This window comes from Vulpes vulpes, chromosome 12, assembly GCF_048418805.1.
Source record: "Vulpes vulpes isolate BD-2025 chromosome 12, VulVul3, whole genome shotgun sequence".
In the NCBI taxonomy this organism is placed as follows: Eukaryota; Metazoa; Chordata; class Mammalia; order Carnivora; family Canidae; genus Vulpes; species Vulpes vulpes.
Window position 1 is genome coordinate 157,449,589 of NC_132791.1, and position 13,524 is coordinate 157,463,112.

The 13,524-nt window shown below is 42.6% G+C and overlaps 1 protein-coding gene across 9 annotated transcripts in view; it reads right to left on the bottom strand.

Moving 5' to 3' along the window:
* Nucleotides 1–13,221, bottom strand: part of ZYG11A (zyg-11 family member A, cell cycle regulator) — a 73,363-nt gene extending 60,142 nt beyond the window's left edge. For 3 of the 9 annotated variants that reach the window (XR_011996002.1, XM_072730894.1, XM_072730895.1), the window contains exons 1-2: nucleotides 12,047–12,347; nucleotides 1,073–1,238 (exon numbers count right to left, since the gene is read on the bottom strand). Coding sequence is in view for 6 of the 9 variants with exons in the window: in XM_072730894.1 (XP_072586995.1) it covers nucleotides 1,073–1,238; nucleotides 12,047–12,136 (256 nt within the window). In the remaining 3 variants the exon portion in view is untranslated. Of the gene's footprint in view, nucleotides 1–1,072; nucleotides 1,239–12,046; nucleotides 12,395–13,051 lie in introns of those variants that run through there. The other 6 variants (XR_011996003.1, XM_072730893.1, XM_072730892.1 and 3 more) reach the window with 5 other exon arrangements.
* Nucleotides 13,222–13,524: the final 303 nt, after the last annotated feature.

A 13,524-nucleotide genomic window follows, 5' to 3' on the forward strand; every position in this document is an offset into this window, starting at 1 on the left:
CCCCACTCAGACCATTCCCTGGCTCATGCTTGCTCACTCTCTCTCAAATAAATAAATAAAATCTAAAAAAAAAAAAGCTGGGGGGCACCTGGGTGGCTCAAGTGGTTAAGCATCTGCCTTTGGCTTGGCTTACAATCCCAGAGTCCTGGGATCGAGTCCAAAGTCAAGTTCCCTCCTCTGCAGGGAGCCTGCTTCTCCCTCTGCTTATGTCTCTCCCTCTCTCTCTCTCATGAATAAATAAAATCTTTAAAAACACGAAAGAGAAAAGAAAAAAGAAAAAACTGTAATATGGAAATTAAACATAGCCCTTTGAAAGCCCCACTACAATGGTAGGTAAAGGAAAAACATTTTTAAAGGTTTTTTTGTTTTAGATTTGAGAAAGAGAACATGTGTGCAAGCACCAGTGGGAGGGGCAGAGGGAGAGAATCTCAAGCAGACTCCTCGTCAAGCTCAGAGCCAGATGCAGGGCTTGATCCCAGGACCCTGAGATCATGACCTGAGCCTAAATCAAGAGTCAGTTGCTTAACCAACTGGGCCACCCACATGCCCTGGAAAAAATGTTTTAAGTCTCATATTCACAGTGAAAAGAGTAGGAGGGGTACCTGGTTGGCTCAGTCAGAAAAGTACAGGACTCTTGATACAGGGGTCATTAGTTTGAGCCCCATGTTGAGCGCTGAGTTTACTTACTTAAATAAGTAAAACTTAGGAAAAAAAAAGAGTAGGAGACAAGACTATAGCAACAGCAATTCAGAAGCTAGAGAGCAGAGAGATGGAGGAGTGGGAACTTGGTTTAGTTCTCCACTGTCTTCACTCTGCTAAGCCAACAGCAAGGTAAGCCTAGAACCAAGATCAATTCCCGTCAAAGGTTCCCAAAAAGACTCAGAGATTCAAATGTCTACATAAATAAAATGGGAATCATTTCCATATTTCCCATCCACTTGTTGTAAGGAGCAAAACAGAAATTGTTTATGAAAATGCTTTTCAAATAGTAAAGTGCTATTAGGGTACAATATAAAGGATCTTTATTTTAAAAAATTAAATAAAATAAAAATTAAAGGAGCTTTATCTTTACCTTGCCATGTCATTACCCCAAGGAATCGATCAGCTACTTCTTGAGGGAAGCTCCAATGCTCTGGAAGGCACAAGGTTCCATCAGATCTTTCAGAACACAATTTCTCTAGGTTAGCAATGAGGACGTTCAGGCAGATGTTAACCAAAGAGTAGGGAGATGCCTCCTCCTAGAAAATAAAACTTTGTTAAAATACATCTACAAAAATTCAACATGAAAGTAGTCATGCAAAAAACTCAAACTACTTGATGAGGATATCTGAAGATACATTCTCTTTACCCTAATAGTGATTTCTATGATTTATAGGTAATGAAACCACCTTATTCCAACTGGTAACTGAATGGAAGATTTTATTTTCTATTCTACCTTGGAAAAAAAAATTAAGTTCTCTCAATACTTCATTCATCACCTGTTCTCTTACCAGCCACTAAAAATACACGGAAGAGCAAAATATAGTTCTAATCCTTTTGGAGCTAACAGATCAGTGGAGAATACAACCAAGAAATCTGACAATTTCAATACAACACAAGGGACAGGGATCCCTGGGTGGCTCAGTGGTTGAGCACGCCTGCCTTTGGCCCAGGGTATGATCCTGAAGTCCTGGGATCGAGTCCCACATCGGGCTCCCTGCATGGAGCCTGCTTCTCCCTCCGTCTATGTCTCTGCCTCTCTCTCTCTGTGTCTCTCATGAATAAATAAATAAAAACAACCACTGAGCTACCCAGGCCTCCCATCTTTTTAAATAGTCTTGTACTGGGGTGCCTGGGTGGCTCAGTTGGTTAAGCAATTGCCTTTGGCTCAGATCCTGATCCCAGGATCCTGGGATTGCACTGCACCAGGCTCCCTGTTCAGCGGGGAGTCTGCTTGTTCCTTTCCCTCTGCCCCCACCCTCCTACCCCACCCTGGTGTGTATGCACATGCTCTCCCTCTCTCAAACAAATGAAATCTTAAAAGAAATAAATACGCTTGTATTTACCCCGTACCTTAAACTGAATATACCAATATTTAGAGTCCCTTACTGTGTCCCTCCCTAATGCTATTTCCCATCCCCTCATCCAGTGGTAATCATGATCTTGAATACGGTTTAGTTCTCTATGTGTGAACTTTATGTAAATAGAATCATACAATAGTATTCTGCTACGGGTTTTTGTTTTAGAAGTCAGTAGATGTCTTAGAGAAATATCCTATGCCATTCATTCTTCAAATCACTCTATCAGATTTCCATCCCTTGCCAAGACCACTAATGACTTAATGCCTCTTTGTATTATTTGACTACTAATAGCATGACTCTAAATATTAATCTACAGGGGCACCTTGTTGGCTCAGTCAGTGGAACATGGGACTCTTGACCTCGGAATTAGAGCTTCATGTTGGGGTAAGCATTACTTAAACAGATACTAATCTATAAACCCAATGAACTCCAGATAATCTCCAGGGCATATCTCATTAAGCTAGTCCTGGATACCCAGCTGCCTCCCTGACATGTCTATTTAACTGTCACAAATACTCCAAATCTACCATGAAGAAAACTGAACTTCCCCAGTCTTTTACTGCTCAGTAAAATGATGGCATCACATCTATTTGGTTGCTTAATTTTTACTGATACTTTTATCCCTTGCTTAGGCTTTAATTTTTGATCAACAGCAGCAGATATTTACTTGTCAACATCCTCTGTAATTTCATATAAAGAACCTCTTAGGGATCCCTGGGTGGTGCAGCGGTTTGGCGCCTGCCTTTGGCCCAGGGCGCAATCCTGGAGACTCGGGATCGAGTCCCACGTCAGGCTCCCGGTGCGTGGAGCCTGCTTCTCCCTTTGCCTATGTCTCTGCCTCTCTCTCTCTCTCTCTCACTGTGTGCCTATCATAAATAAATAAAATAAAATTTAAAAAAAAAAAAAAAGAACCTCTTAGGAACAGCTGGGTGGCTTGCTCAGTCAAGTGTCTGACTCTTGGTCTCAACTCAGGTCTTGATTTTAAGGTTCTGAGTCAAGCCTTGAGTTGGGCTCCACACTAGGCACGGAGCTTCCTTAAAACAAGAGAATCTTTTACACTGTTGCCATGGCTGGTAACATAGAAAATACATTAAAAAAAAAAAAAAGAAAATACATTAAAATGCTGAATCAAATAATTACCAAGTTGTCAGGCCATCATGCTGCAGCTCTACCTTGGCATTTCAATTATGTATGGCATTAGAGTTTTGATCTCCACAATGCGTTGAGGGTACACAGGAAACAAGACCATTTCTTTTAAAAAGCATCATTTGCCAAACTTTCTTACCATCAATTCTAAATCTTCCAAGTTAAGAAAATCAAATAATATAAGTTCACACTGCCATCTCGATCAATCTAGTTTTAATTAGATTTCCCCTTTTTCTAGAAATTAGTGTGCTAAAAATGGTATGTTTTCAAATAAGCTAACATAATGACTAATTGTATTCCTTCTACTGTCTTGGATGGATATAAACTAATAAAAAAAATTTGCACTCAAAAACACTTTAATTCCCTGAAATACCTTTGATAGTAGAAAAATTCTAACGGTTTTCTGTAAGATATACCAATTTAAGATAAAAAAAATGGTCTATTGTGGGCAGCCTGGATGGCTCAGCAGTTTAGCGCCGCCTTCGGCCCAGGGCCTGATCCTGGAGACCTGGGATCAAGTCCACATCAGGCTCCCTGCATGGAGCCTGCTTCTCCCTCTGCCTCTGCCTCTGTCTCTGTCTCTGCCTCTCTCTCTCTCTCAATCTGTGTCTCTCATGAATAAATAAATAAAATCTTTAAAAAAAATTGTCTATTGTAGTTAACTCTTTATCAGTGGTCTTAAAACATGTACCAAAACTAGGTGCTGTGCTCAAGTACCATCTTTTGAAAATCAGAACACGAGAACAAATTCTGACCTGCCAATAGGCCGTCAACAACCTTTCACTTAGATATTAAATTTTCCCAACCCTGAAATTAGAATAAAAAGCAGCTGTGTCTTTGTGACTGTTCCCCACATCAGTACAACCTGGGAAACAAAGCAAAGGCTCAACAAGCATATGTTAAAAGAATAAAGATAATGTCAAGGTTCAAGAGTTTACAATATGAACCAAAAAGTAAGAAATATTCAGACACTTTACCTTTGGCAATAGATCAAACTGCAAAAAAATTACAAATATGGATCTTTATAAATTATTTCATTTCCACTATACCTTGCTATCTGGATGACTCTGCATTACTGCATCCTATAAAGAAAAGTTTGGTGGCTTTTTATTAGAATGTGAATAATTTCCTAATTTATCTATTTTGTAACTCTGATGATACTGGATTTGTTGCTGTTTCCTTCTTTCTAAAAGCAGAATATGAAGATATCTTAAATTCGTTTTGGAAGTATGAAGAAGATAAATACAAGTAACTAAAAAATGAAGTACCTGTAGCTTCAAATAATTATTCTTAATCACTCCTTCATATAAACACATTGGGGAATGGAATAGCACTGAAAGAGCATTTCTAGGATTAATAACATAATTTGATAAAGAGTAGAACATATGGACAGAATTAGGGAGAACAGGCAGTATCAACCTATCAAAACCCATTGTGGATCACGTCCTGAGCCAAAGGCAGATAGATGCTCAACCACTGAGCCACCCAGGTGCCCCCTATGAAATTGTTTTTATTTTTATTTTTTATTTTTTTAAGATTTTATTTATTTATGAGAGACACACACACACAGAGGCACGACATAGGCAGAGAGAGAAGCAGGCTCCACGCAGGGAGCCCGATGTGGGACTTGATTCCAGGACTCTGGGATTACACCCTGGAGCCAAGGCAGACACTCAACTGCTGAGCCACCCAGGCTTCCCCTGAAATTGTTTTTATTAAATATTTATTGAAGCATACAGTTAATTCACTGGGTACAAAGAAAAATTTAAACAAATCTGATGGCTTTCCTTAAAAAGTGAAAATAGGTCTAATTAGATACAAAACATAAGCCCGCTGGGATGCCTGGGTGGCTCAGTGGTTGAGCATCTGCCTTTGACTCAGGTCATGATCCTGGGGTCCTGGGATGAGTCCCACATTGAGCTCCCCCTGGGAAGCCTGCTTCTCCCTCTGCCTCTCTGTGTTTCTCATGAATAAAAAAATATTTAAAAAGCAAAAAAACACAAAACATAAAACCACTGATCCCAGGAGCGAAATGGACCCAAAATGAAATAAACAAAAGACACCACAATGTGACAAATGCCTAAAAACCAATGATTAAAAAAAAAAATCCTAACATGGAAGGTTGGGGGAGGGCTGTGGCAGTTATTTTTCTAAAAGTATGACAACTGAATTTTCATCAGATGCAAGACTAGCCAGAAGCCAATGAAATACCTTTATGAGGTAGGCACCACCCCCACAATAGAGCCCAACATGGGGCTGGAACCCATAACCCTGACAGAAACCTGAGCTGAGATCACACGTTAAATACTTAACTAAGCCACCCAGGTGCCCCAATGAAATATCATTTTTTTAAAGATTTGTTTATTTAGGGACACCTGGGTGGCTCAGTTGGTTGAAATGTCTGCCTTCTACTCAGGTCATGATCTCAGGATCCTGGGATCAAAATACACGTAGAGCTCCCTGCTTGGCAGGGTGAGCCTGCTTCTCGCGTTCTTCTCTGCCCCTTTCCCCCGCCCACACACACACACACACCGCTCCTGCTGGAGCTCTCTCTCTTAGCTCTCTCTCTCTCTCTCTCTCTCAAATAGATAAATAAGGGACGCCTGGGTGGCTCAGTGGTTGAGCGTCTGCCTTCAGCTCAGGGCATGATCCCGGAGTCCCAGGATCAAGTCCCGCATCAGACTCCCAGCATGGAGCCTGCTTCTTCTCCCTCTGTCTATATCTCTGCCTCTCTGTGTCTTTCGTAAATCGATTAATGAAATCTTTTTAATTTTTTTTTTTTTTTTTAGTTTTATTTATTTATGATAGTCACAGAGAGAGAGAGAGAGGCAGAGACACAGGCAGAGGGATATGCAGGCTCCATGCACCGGGAGCCCAACGTGGGACTCGATCCCGGGTCTCCAGGATCGCGCCCTGGGCCAAAGGCAGGCGCCAAACCGCTGCGCCACCCAGGGATCCCAATGAAATCTTTTTAAACTTTTATTTATTTATCTTGAAGAAAGAGAGAAGAGAGCACATGCATGCACTCAAGGGAGGGGAGGGGCAGAGGAAGAAAGAGAAAGAGAATCTCAAGCAGACTCCTTGCAGAGCACAGAGCCTGATGAGGGGCTCAATCCCATGACCCTGAGATAATGACCCGCGCCAAAGGCAGATACTCAACCACTGAGCCACCCAGGCATCCCAGTGGGCTTATGTTTTGTATCTAGTTGGACATATTTTGAGTCAGATACTCAACCGATTGATTCACCCAGGTGCCCCCTGTCTTTTTTGTTAAGAACGGTTTTTTAAAGATTTTATTTATTTATTCATGAGAGACACAGAAAGAGAAGCAGAGATACAGGCAGAGGGAGAAACAGGCTCCATGAAGGGAGCCAGATGCGGGACTTGATCCTGGGACTCAAGGATCACGCCGTGGGCCAAAGGCAGTCACTAAACCGCTGAGCCACCCAGAGATCCCCAAGAACAATTTTTTTAAAAGTTTTCAAAAGCAATTTTTTTAAAGGTCAGTGACAACAGCAGCACTGTTTTACATTTTGCAAATTTCATTAGTGTATAGCTTAAGAAAATAGGAGTCTTAGAGGCACATGGGGTGGCTCAGTCAGAGAAGACTCCACCTTCCTTCAGCTCAGGTCATGATCCCAGGGTCCTGAGATTAAGCCTCCCATGGGACTCCCTGCTCAGTGGTGAGTCTACTTTCCCATCTCCCTCTGCCCCCCTCCTTCTTGCCACTTGTGCTCAAATAAATAAGAAAAAAAAAAAGGGAAGTAAAAAAAGAAAATGGCGTCTTAGAGACCACAGAGGTCCTGAGTCCACACTTTAAAAACTGCTACCTTTAAAAAAAACAAAAAACAAAAAAAAAACAGGGCAGCCCTGGTGGCTCAGCGGTTTATTGCCGCCTTCAGCCCAGGGCATGATCCTGGAGACCCGGGATCGAGTTCCACGTTGCACTGCCTGCCTGGGGCCTGCTTCTCCCTCTGCCTGTGTTTCTGCCTCTCTCTCTCTCTCTCTCTCTCTTTCTCTCTATCTCTCATGAGTAAATAAAACCTTTAAAAATAATAATAAATAAAATTAAAAATAAAAAAACACACAAAGAACTGTTACCTTTGAGTGACCATTAAAGACTGAGGGAAGGGGAAAAAAAAGATTGAGAGAAAGAAAAGGAGAAACAGATTAAATCAATAGAAGAGACAAAATGGAACTTTAAAAATGTTCAATACTGCAGTCAGAGAAGGAAGAAACAAAACAAGACAAATAGAACACAAATAGCAACATAGTAGACTTAAATCCAACTATTTTGAGAATTACTCTCATTTACTCTCATTCAAAAGGCACACATTGTCAGAAGGGATAAAAAAGATCTTTGTTTACAAGAGATATGCTTTAAACATAAACAATACAGGATTGGTAAACACTGATTATAAGGAAAATGGAGTTAACTATACTAGTGTCAGAAAATGAAGGCTTCAGGCCAAGAATATTACCAGAAATCATAAAGATAAAAGGATTAATTCATCAAGAAGACATAATTCCTAAACATATATGCCCTTACTAACAGTTTTAAAATTCATGAAGCAAAAACTGAAATAAAAAGACAAATCCAGGGATCCCTGGGTGGCGCAGTGGTTTAGCGCCTGCCTTTGGCCCAGGGCGTGATCCTGGAGATCCGGGATCGAATCCCACGTCGGGCTTCCCTGCATGGAGCCTGCTTCTCCCTCTGCCTGTGTCTCTGCCTCTCTCTCTCTCTCTGTGACTATCATAAATAAATAAAGATTTAAAAAAAAAAAAAAAAGACAAATCCACAATTACAGTTGGAAATGAACATTCATCTTCAGCAATTCATTAAAAAAACTAGTTGGAAAATGAGTAAGAATATAGAAAATTAACATTATCAACCAACTTGATCTGACATTCATAGACTATCACACCCAAATGTACAATATATACTCAAGTGCATAAGAGCCTGCGCCAAGATCGAACATATCTGAGCTATAAACAAATATCAATAAATATAAATGAATTAAAATCATAGAATATGATCTGACAACAATTACATTAGAGGTCAATTTTTTAAAAATGTGAAATAGGGGGATCCCTGGGTGGCTCAGTGGTTTAGCGCCTGCATTAGGCCCCGGATGTGATCCTGGAGACCCGGGATTGAGTCCCGCGTCGGGCTCCCTGCATGGAGCCTGCTTCTCCCTCTGCCTGTGTCTCTGCCTCTCTCTCTCTGTGTCTCTCATGAATAAATAAATAAAATATTTTAAAAATAAAAAAATAAAAAATGTGAAATATCCCCAACTATTTGGTATTGAAACAATACATTTCTAAATATCCCATGGCTCAAATAAAATCTCATAATGGAAATCAGAAAACATTTTGAACAATATATCAAAATTTATGGGTATTAACCAAAGCTGTGTTAGAGAAAATATATAGCTCCAAATGTTAATATTATAAACAAGAAGGATATAAGATTAATGACCTAAGTTTCCACTTTAAAAAGAAAAAAGGGGCGCCTGGGTTGCTTAGTGGTTGAGCATCTGCCTTTGGTTCAGGTCATGATTCTGGGGTCCTGGAATCGAGTCCCACATCAGCCTCCCCCGAGGGGAGCCTGCTTCTCTCTCTGCCTATGTCTCTGCCTCTCTCTGTGTGTCCCTCATGAATAAATAAAATATTTAAAAATAAAAAGATTAAAAAAAGAGAGAAAGTTAAACCCAAAGTAAACATAAGAAATTATAAAGATACGAACAGAAATAAGAGAAAACAGACGTGCGGGGCACCTGGCTGGCTCAGTGGGAAGAGCGTGTGACTCTTGATCTTGGGGTTCTAGTTCGAGCCCCACTTTGGGTATGGAGATTACTTACATACATAAAATTCTTAAAAAGGGGGGGGGGGGACTCCTGGGTGGCTCAGCGGTTGGGTGTCTGCCTTTGGCTCAGGGCATGATCCCAGTTCAGGGATTAAGTCCCACATCAGGCTCCCTGTGAGGAGCCTGCTTCTCCCTTTGCCTACATCTCCGCCTCTCTCTCTTGTGTCTCTCATGAATAAATAAAAATTTAAAAAACAAAAAAAAAAGGAAACAGATGTGCAATGGATATAAATCAAAGCCAAAAGTTAGTTCTTCAAAAAGACTAATAATATTACTAAATCCCTAAGTACAAATACTAAGAGAAAGAAAAAAGAGAAAACAATACCAGGAACAAGACTGAAGACAATTATAGATTCTATAAGCATTAAAAGGACAATAAAGGAACTGTATGGACAATTTTGCCAATAAATTTGATAACTCAGATGAAATAGGCAAATTACTAGAAAAACTACAAAAACTAACAATCTGTTGGTAAGTGCACATACATTTAGGAATGTTATGATCCTTTTATAGACATAAAATGAAAGTAATGCTTTGGCCCAGTTGTGCTGGGAACATGACCTGGGCCAAAGACAGCCGCTCAACCGCTGAGCCATCCAGGTGCCCCGAATATGAAGAAAACCTTAATAGGGAATATTTCCCAATTCATTTTTTGAGGTCAGCATTATCCTAATACTAAAACTAGATAAAATATTTCTGAAGAGCCATTTCCTTCATAAACATGGACACAAAAATACTTAACAAAATATCAGCAAATAGAATCCTGTGATATATAAAAAATAACAATACATCATGACCAGCTGGGGATTATTCCTAGAATGTAAAGTTAAATTCACAATCAATAAAATCCACCACATTAACAGAGTAAGTGGGTGGCAGGTATTAAGGAGGGCAAATGATGTGATGACCACTGGGTGTTATACTACATGTTGGCAAATAAAAAAAACAAAAACAAAAACAAAAAATGCTGGCAAACTAAGAATAAAAGAAAAACTTTCTTAATTTGATAAAGGGCATCAATGGAAAAACCTATAGCCAGTATCATACTTAAAGATCTAGAATACCAAGAGGTCCACTCTTACCACTTCAACATTCTACAAAAGTCCTAGAAAATGCAATTTAGAAAGAGGTAAATAAGAAGCATAGACTTAAAAAAAAAAAAAAAAAGCTTAATTAAAAGGGAATAAAGTTTGTCTTTATTTGCAGATGACATGATTGTGAAGAAAATCTCTTTAAAAATCTAAAAAAAAAACTGGAGAAAAGGGAATCTAGCAAGGTTGTAGAACACAAGGTCAATATACCAATAAAAAAAGCTTGTATTGTTTTTAAAAATATTTACAGTATCGAAGATAGAAATCAATTTAACAAATATGCGAAAGACCTTTATATAAAAACTACAACAAGTTATGGGATGCGCCCGTGGTTCAGCAGTTGAGCATCTGCCTTCAGCCCAGGGCATGATCCTGGAGTCCAAGGATCGAGTCCCACATCGGGCTCCCTACACGGAGCCTGCTTCTCCCTCTGCCTGTGTCTCTGCCTCTCTCTCTCCCTCTGTCATGAATAAATCTTAAAAAAAAAACAAAACCTACAACACATTACTAAATAAAATTAGACAACATAAACAGAGAAACGTGTCATAAATGAAAATGTACTCATGCACTGTATTAATTTTATTTAATTAAAAAAACCTTATAAAGAAAGCGACTGTGTACAGTACACTATGGAACTAGACAGAAAAAGAGTTGATCAGTTTTTTAAGGAAGCTCATTATAATTCCAGTCAGCGGCAACAAAAATGTGCTCCAGACAGTGCTAGTACATGCTTAAAAACCCAGCTTTTCCATTAGCTACAAATTTACAAATTATATAGTGGTGTTTAAAAGTGAGTCCAAAAATAAAATAATAAATTAAATTTAAAAAATAAAAAAATAAAAAATAAAGAGTCCAAGAGTACACTAGCACAAGCCAGATCTTTGCAGGGCACAAGCCTTCCAACAAGGCGTTGTATGTAAAGTACAACCTCAATGCATCTTTCCTTCCCTCGGTAATTTACGTTGAGCCTTTCCTAGATTTTTGAGTTCTAAGAGGGTGGTCCTTGGGGCGCTGTAGAATGTGGAGTCTGACCTCAGAACACCTGATGTCAAGTTCAGGTTCTTGAGCAAATCAACTAACTTTCTGAGTTCTCAACCTCTCTACTACGCACCGCTAAAATGGAGACTCTCAATGCCTTAAAAAAAAGGAGATAACCGAATTACTGAAGAAACGAAGTAACAGACAGTAAGCAGCAAATAGGCTCTTTCGGTTTGCGTTTTGAGAAGTTTCGTCTAATAGGAATCCCGTGGGGGAGAACACGTGAACTGAAGGAATTTCGGCCTCGGGGCTCCGGATCCCTCCCGCCGGGCTCAGGAGGGCCTCCCAGTACGAGCTCCCGGACCCAAAGCCTCGGGCGCTAGGGACTGCCGGGTCACGGCCTCTGTGGGGTGCCACGTCCACCCCGCACGTGGCACCGCGGTCGAGGTCTGGGGCGTCTGGCTTCATTTGGACAGTAATAAGCGCCGCCGTGTAGTGCCGGTGACGCCGGCGGCGGGACCAGGGCTCACTTCCGAGCTTACACCACCAGGCAAAACGCCGGCTGCCTCGGGCGGACCTGGGTCAAGAGTCCGAGCCCTGAGGCGACCGCCACCGCCACCCCCGCCCCAAGGTCACCCGGGGGCCGGACTCGCCCTCGCCGCGCCTCCACGCTCCGGCGCGCGATCCGCGCGCTCCGCCCTGCCCTGAGGTTGGGACGCCCCGGGCAGGACACTTCCTTCCAGCGCGCACTTCCCCGGCGACGACGGCAGCCCAGCCGCCGCCTGGCCTCTGCGGACTCTACCCCCGTCGGCCAAGCGAACCGACAGGCGCCTCCCCGCCGTCCCCGACGACTCCCGGACGAGCGCGGCGTCCGCCGAAGCCCGCGTCCCCGCCCCCTCGCTCACCTGCACCACGCACCAACCCAGCGCATCCTTCTGGGCGTCCGGAGGGACAATGTTCCGCGGCGAGAGGCCCGGGTGCAAGAAGTGAACCATGGCGACCCCCGTCGGCGGGGCGTCAGGACACAGCGGGCGTCGAGGCGGGACCCGGATCCCGCGAGAGGAAGAGCCGATTCCCGCCCCGAGGCAGCGGAGCAGCGCCGGCTCCCAGGCAGCGCACGCAGGGCTCACGCCGCTCCGTCCGGCCGCAAGAGTTTGAAACGCCCGGCGTGACGGCGCGCACGCGCCCGCCGCAGCCTCGCCCCCTCCCGCGGAGGCCGGACCGGCGCACGCCCCGCCCCCAGGATGGGCCCTCCCCCCTCCCCCCTCCCCCGCCGACCACTACCTCACGCTCTCAGGGCCCTCCCGCCTCCCCTCCCCCTCCCCCTCCCCCCTACCGCGCCAACCACTACCCCACCCTATCAGGGTCCAACCGTCCTCCTCCAGGAACCGCCTTAGGCCTGCTCTACCGGCACACCCACCTTCTTCTCACCTCTCTGAGACCCACTTCTCTCAAACCCACAGCTCAGTGACTTACACCGCTTTCCTGTTGCCTCTCTAAAGCCTGCCCACGAACACGCTCAATGAAGCTGGGAAACAGAATATATTCTTGTTTTTATTTTCGTAACCTCTACACCTATCGTGGGGCTCGAACTCACAACCCAAGATCAAGAGTCGCAGGCAGTACCCACTGAGCCAGCCAGGCACCTGTAGAATATATATGCTTAAAGACCTCTCTCCTAACACTCCGGCAGCAGGCACGTCTATTACAGTAGCCTTCTCTGTTTCGACTCTTACTGACATTGGAGGAATCAAATGCCAAAACCACGTCTGACCTTAATCCACAAAACCAAATACTTTACTTTCTTCTACCTACAAGATACCAAGAAGATCTTTATAACTTGCTCCAAGAAAGAAGCCCTCAAAGAGCAGGAAATTAGTACATTTCAGCTAATTTAAGAAAAAATATACCTTGAATAGCGTAATTCTAAAGAGCATGAGCCTTTATGGGATCCCTGGGTGGCTCGGCGGTTAAGCATCTGCCTTTGGTTCAGGGCGTGATCCTGGAGTCCCCAGATCGAGTCCCACATCGGGCTCCCTGCATGGAGCCTGCTTCTCCTGCCTGTGTCTCTGCCTCTCTCTCTCTCTGAATAAATAAATAAATCTTAAAAAAAAAAAAAAAAAAAAGTATGAACCTTGGATTTGAATCTTGGATTGGAATATCCGCTCAACTTTGTCCACTAAATTGCAAACTAGGACAACATTCTTAATTTCTCTGAAAGTCCACATCCCCATCGGTAAAGTGGGATAAGAATGTATTATTAGCACACAAGATTGATGCAAAGATTAAGCAAGATAATGTACATAAAAAACAATAATGCTTGATACATAACAAGTCCTTGATAAGTAGATTTAAAAATTAAAGTTGTTTTTCAAGTACAAAT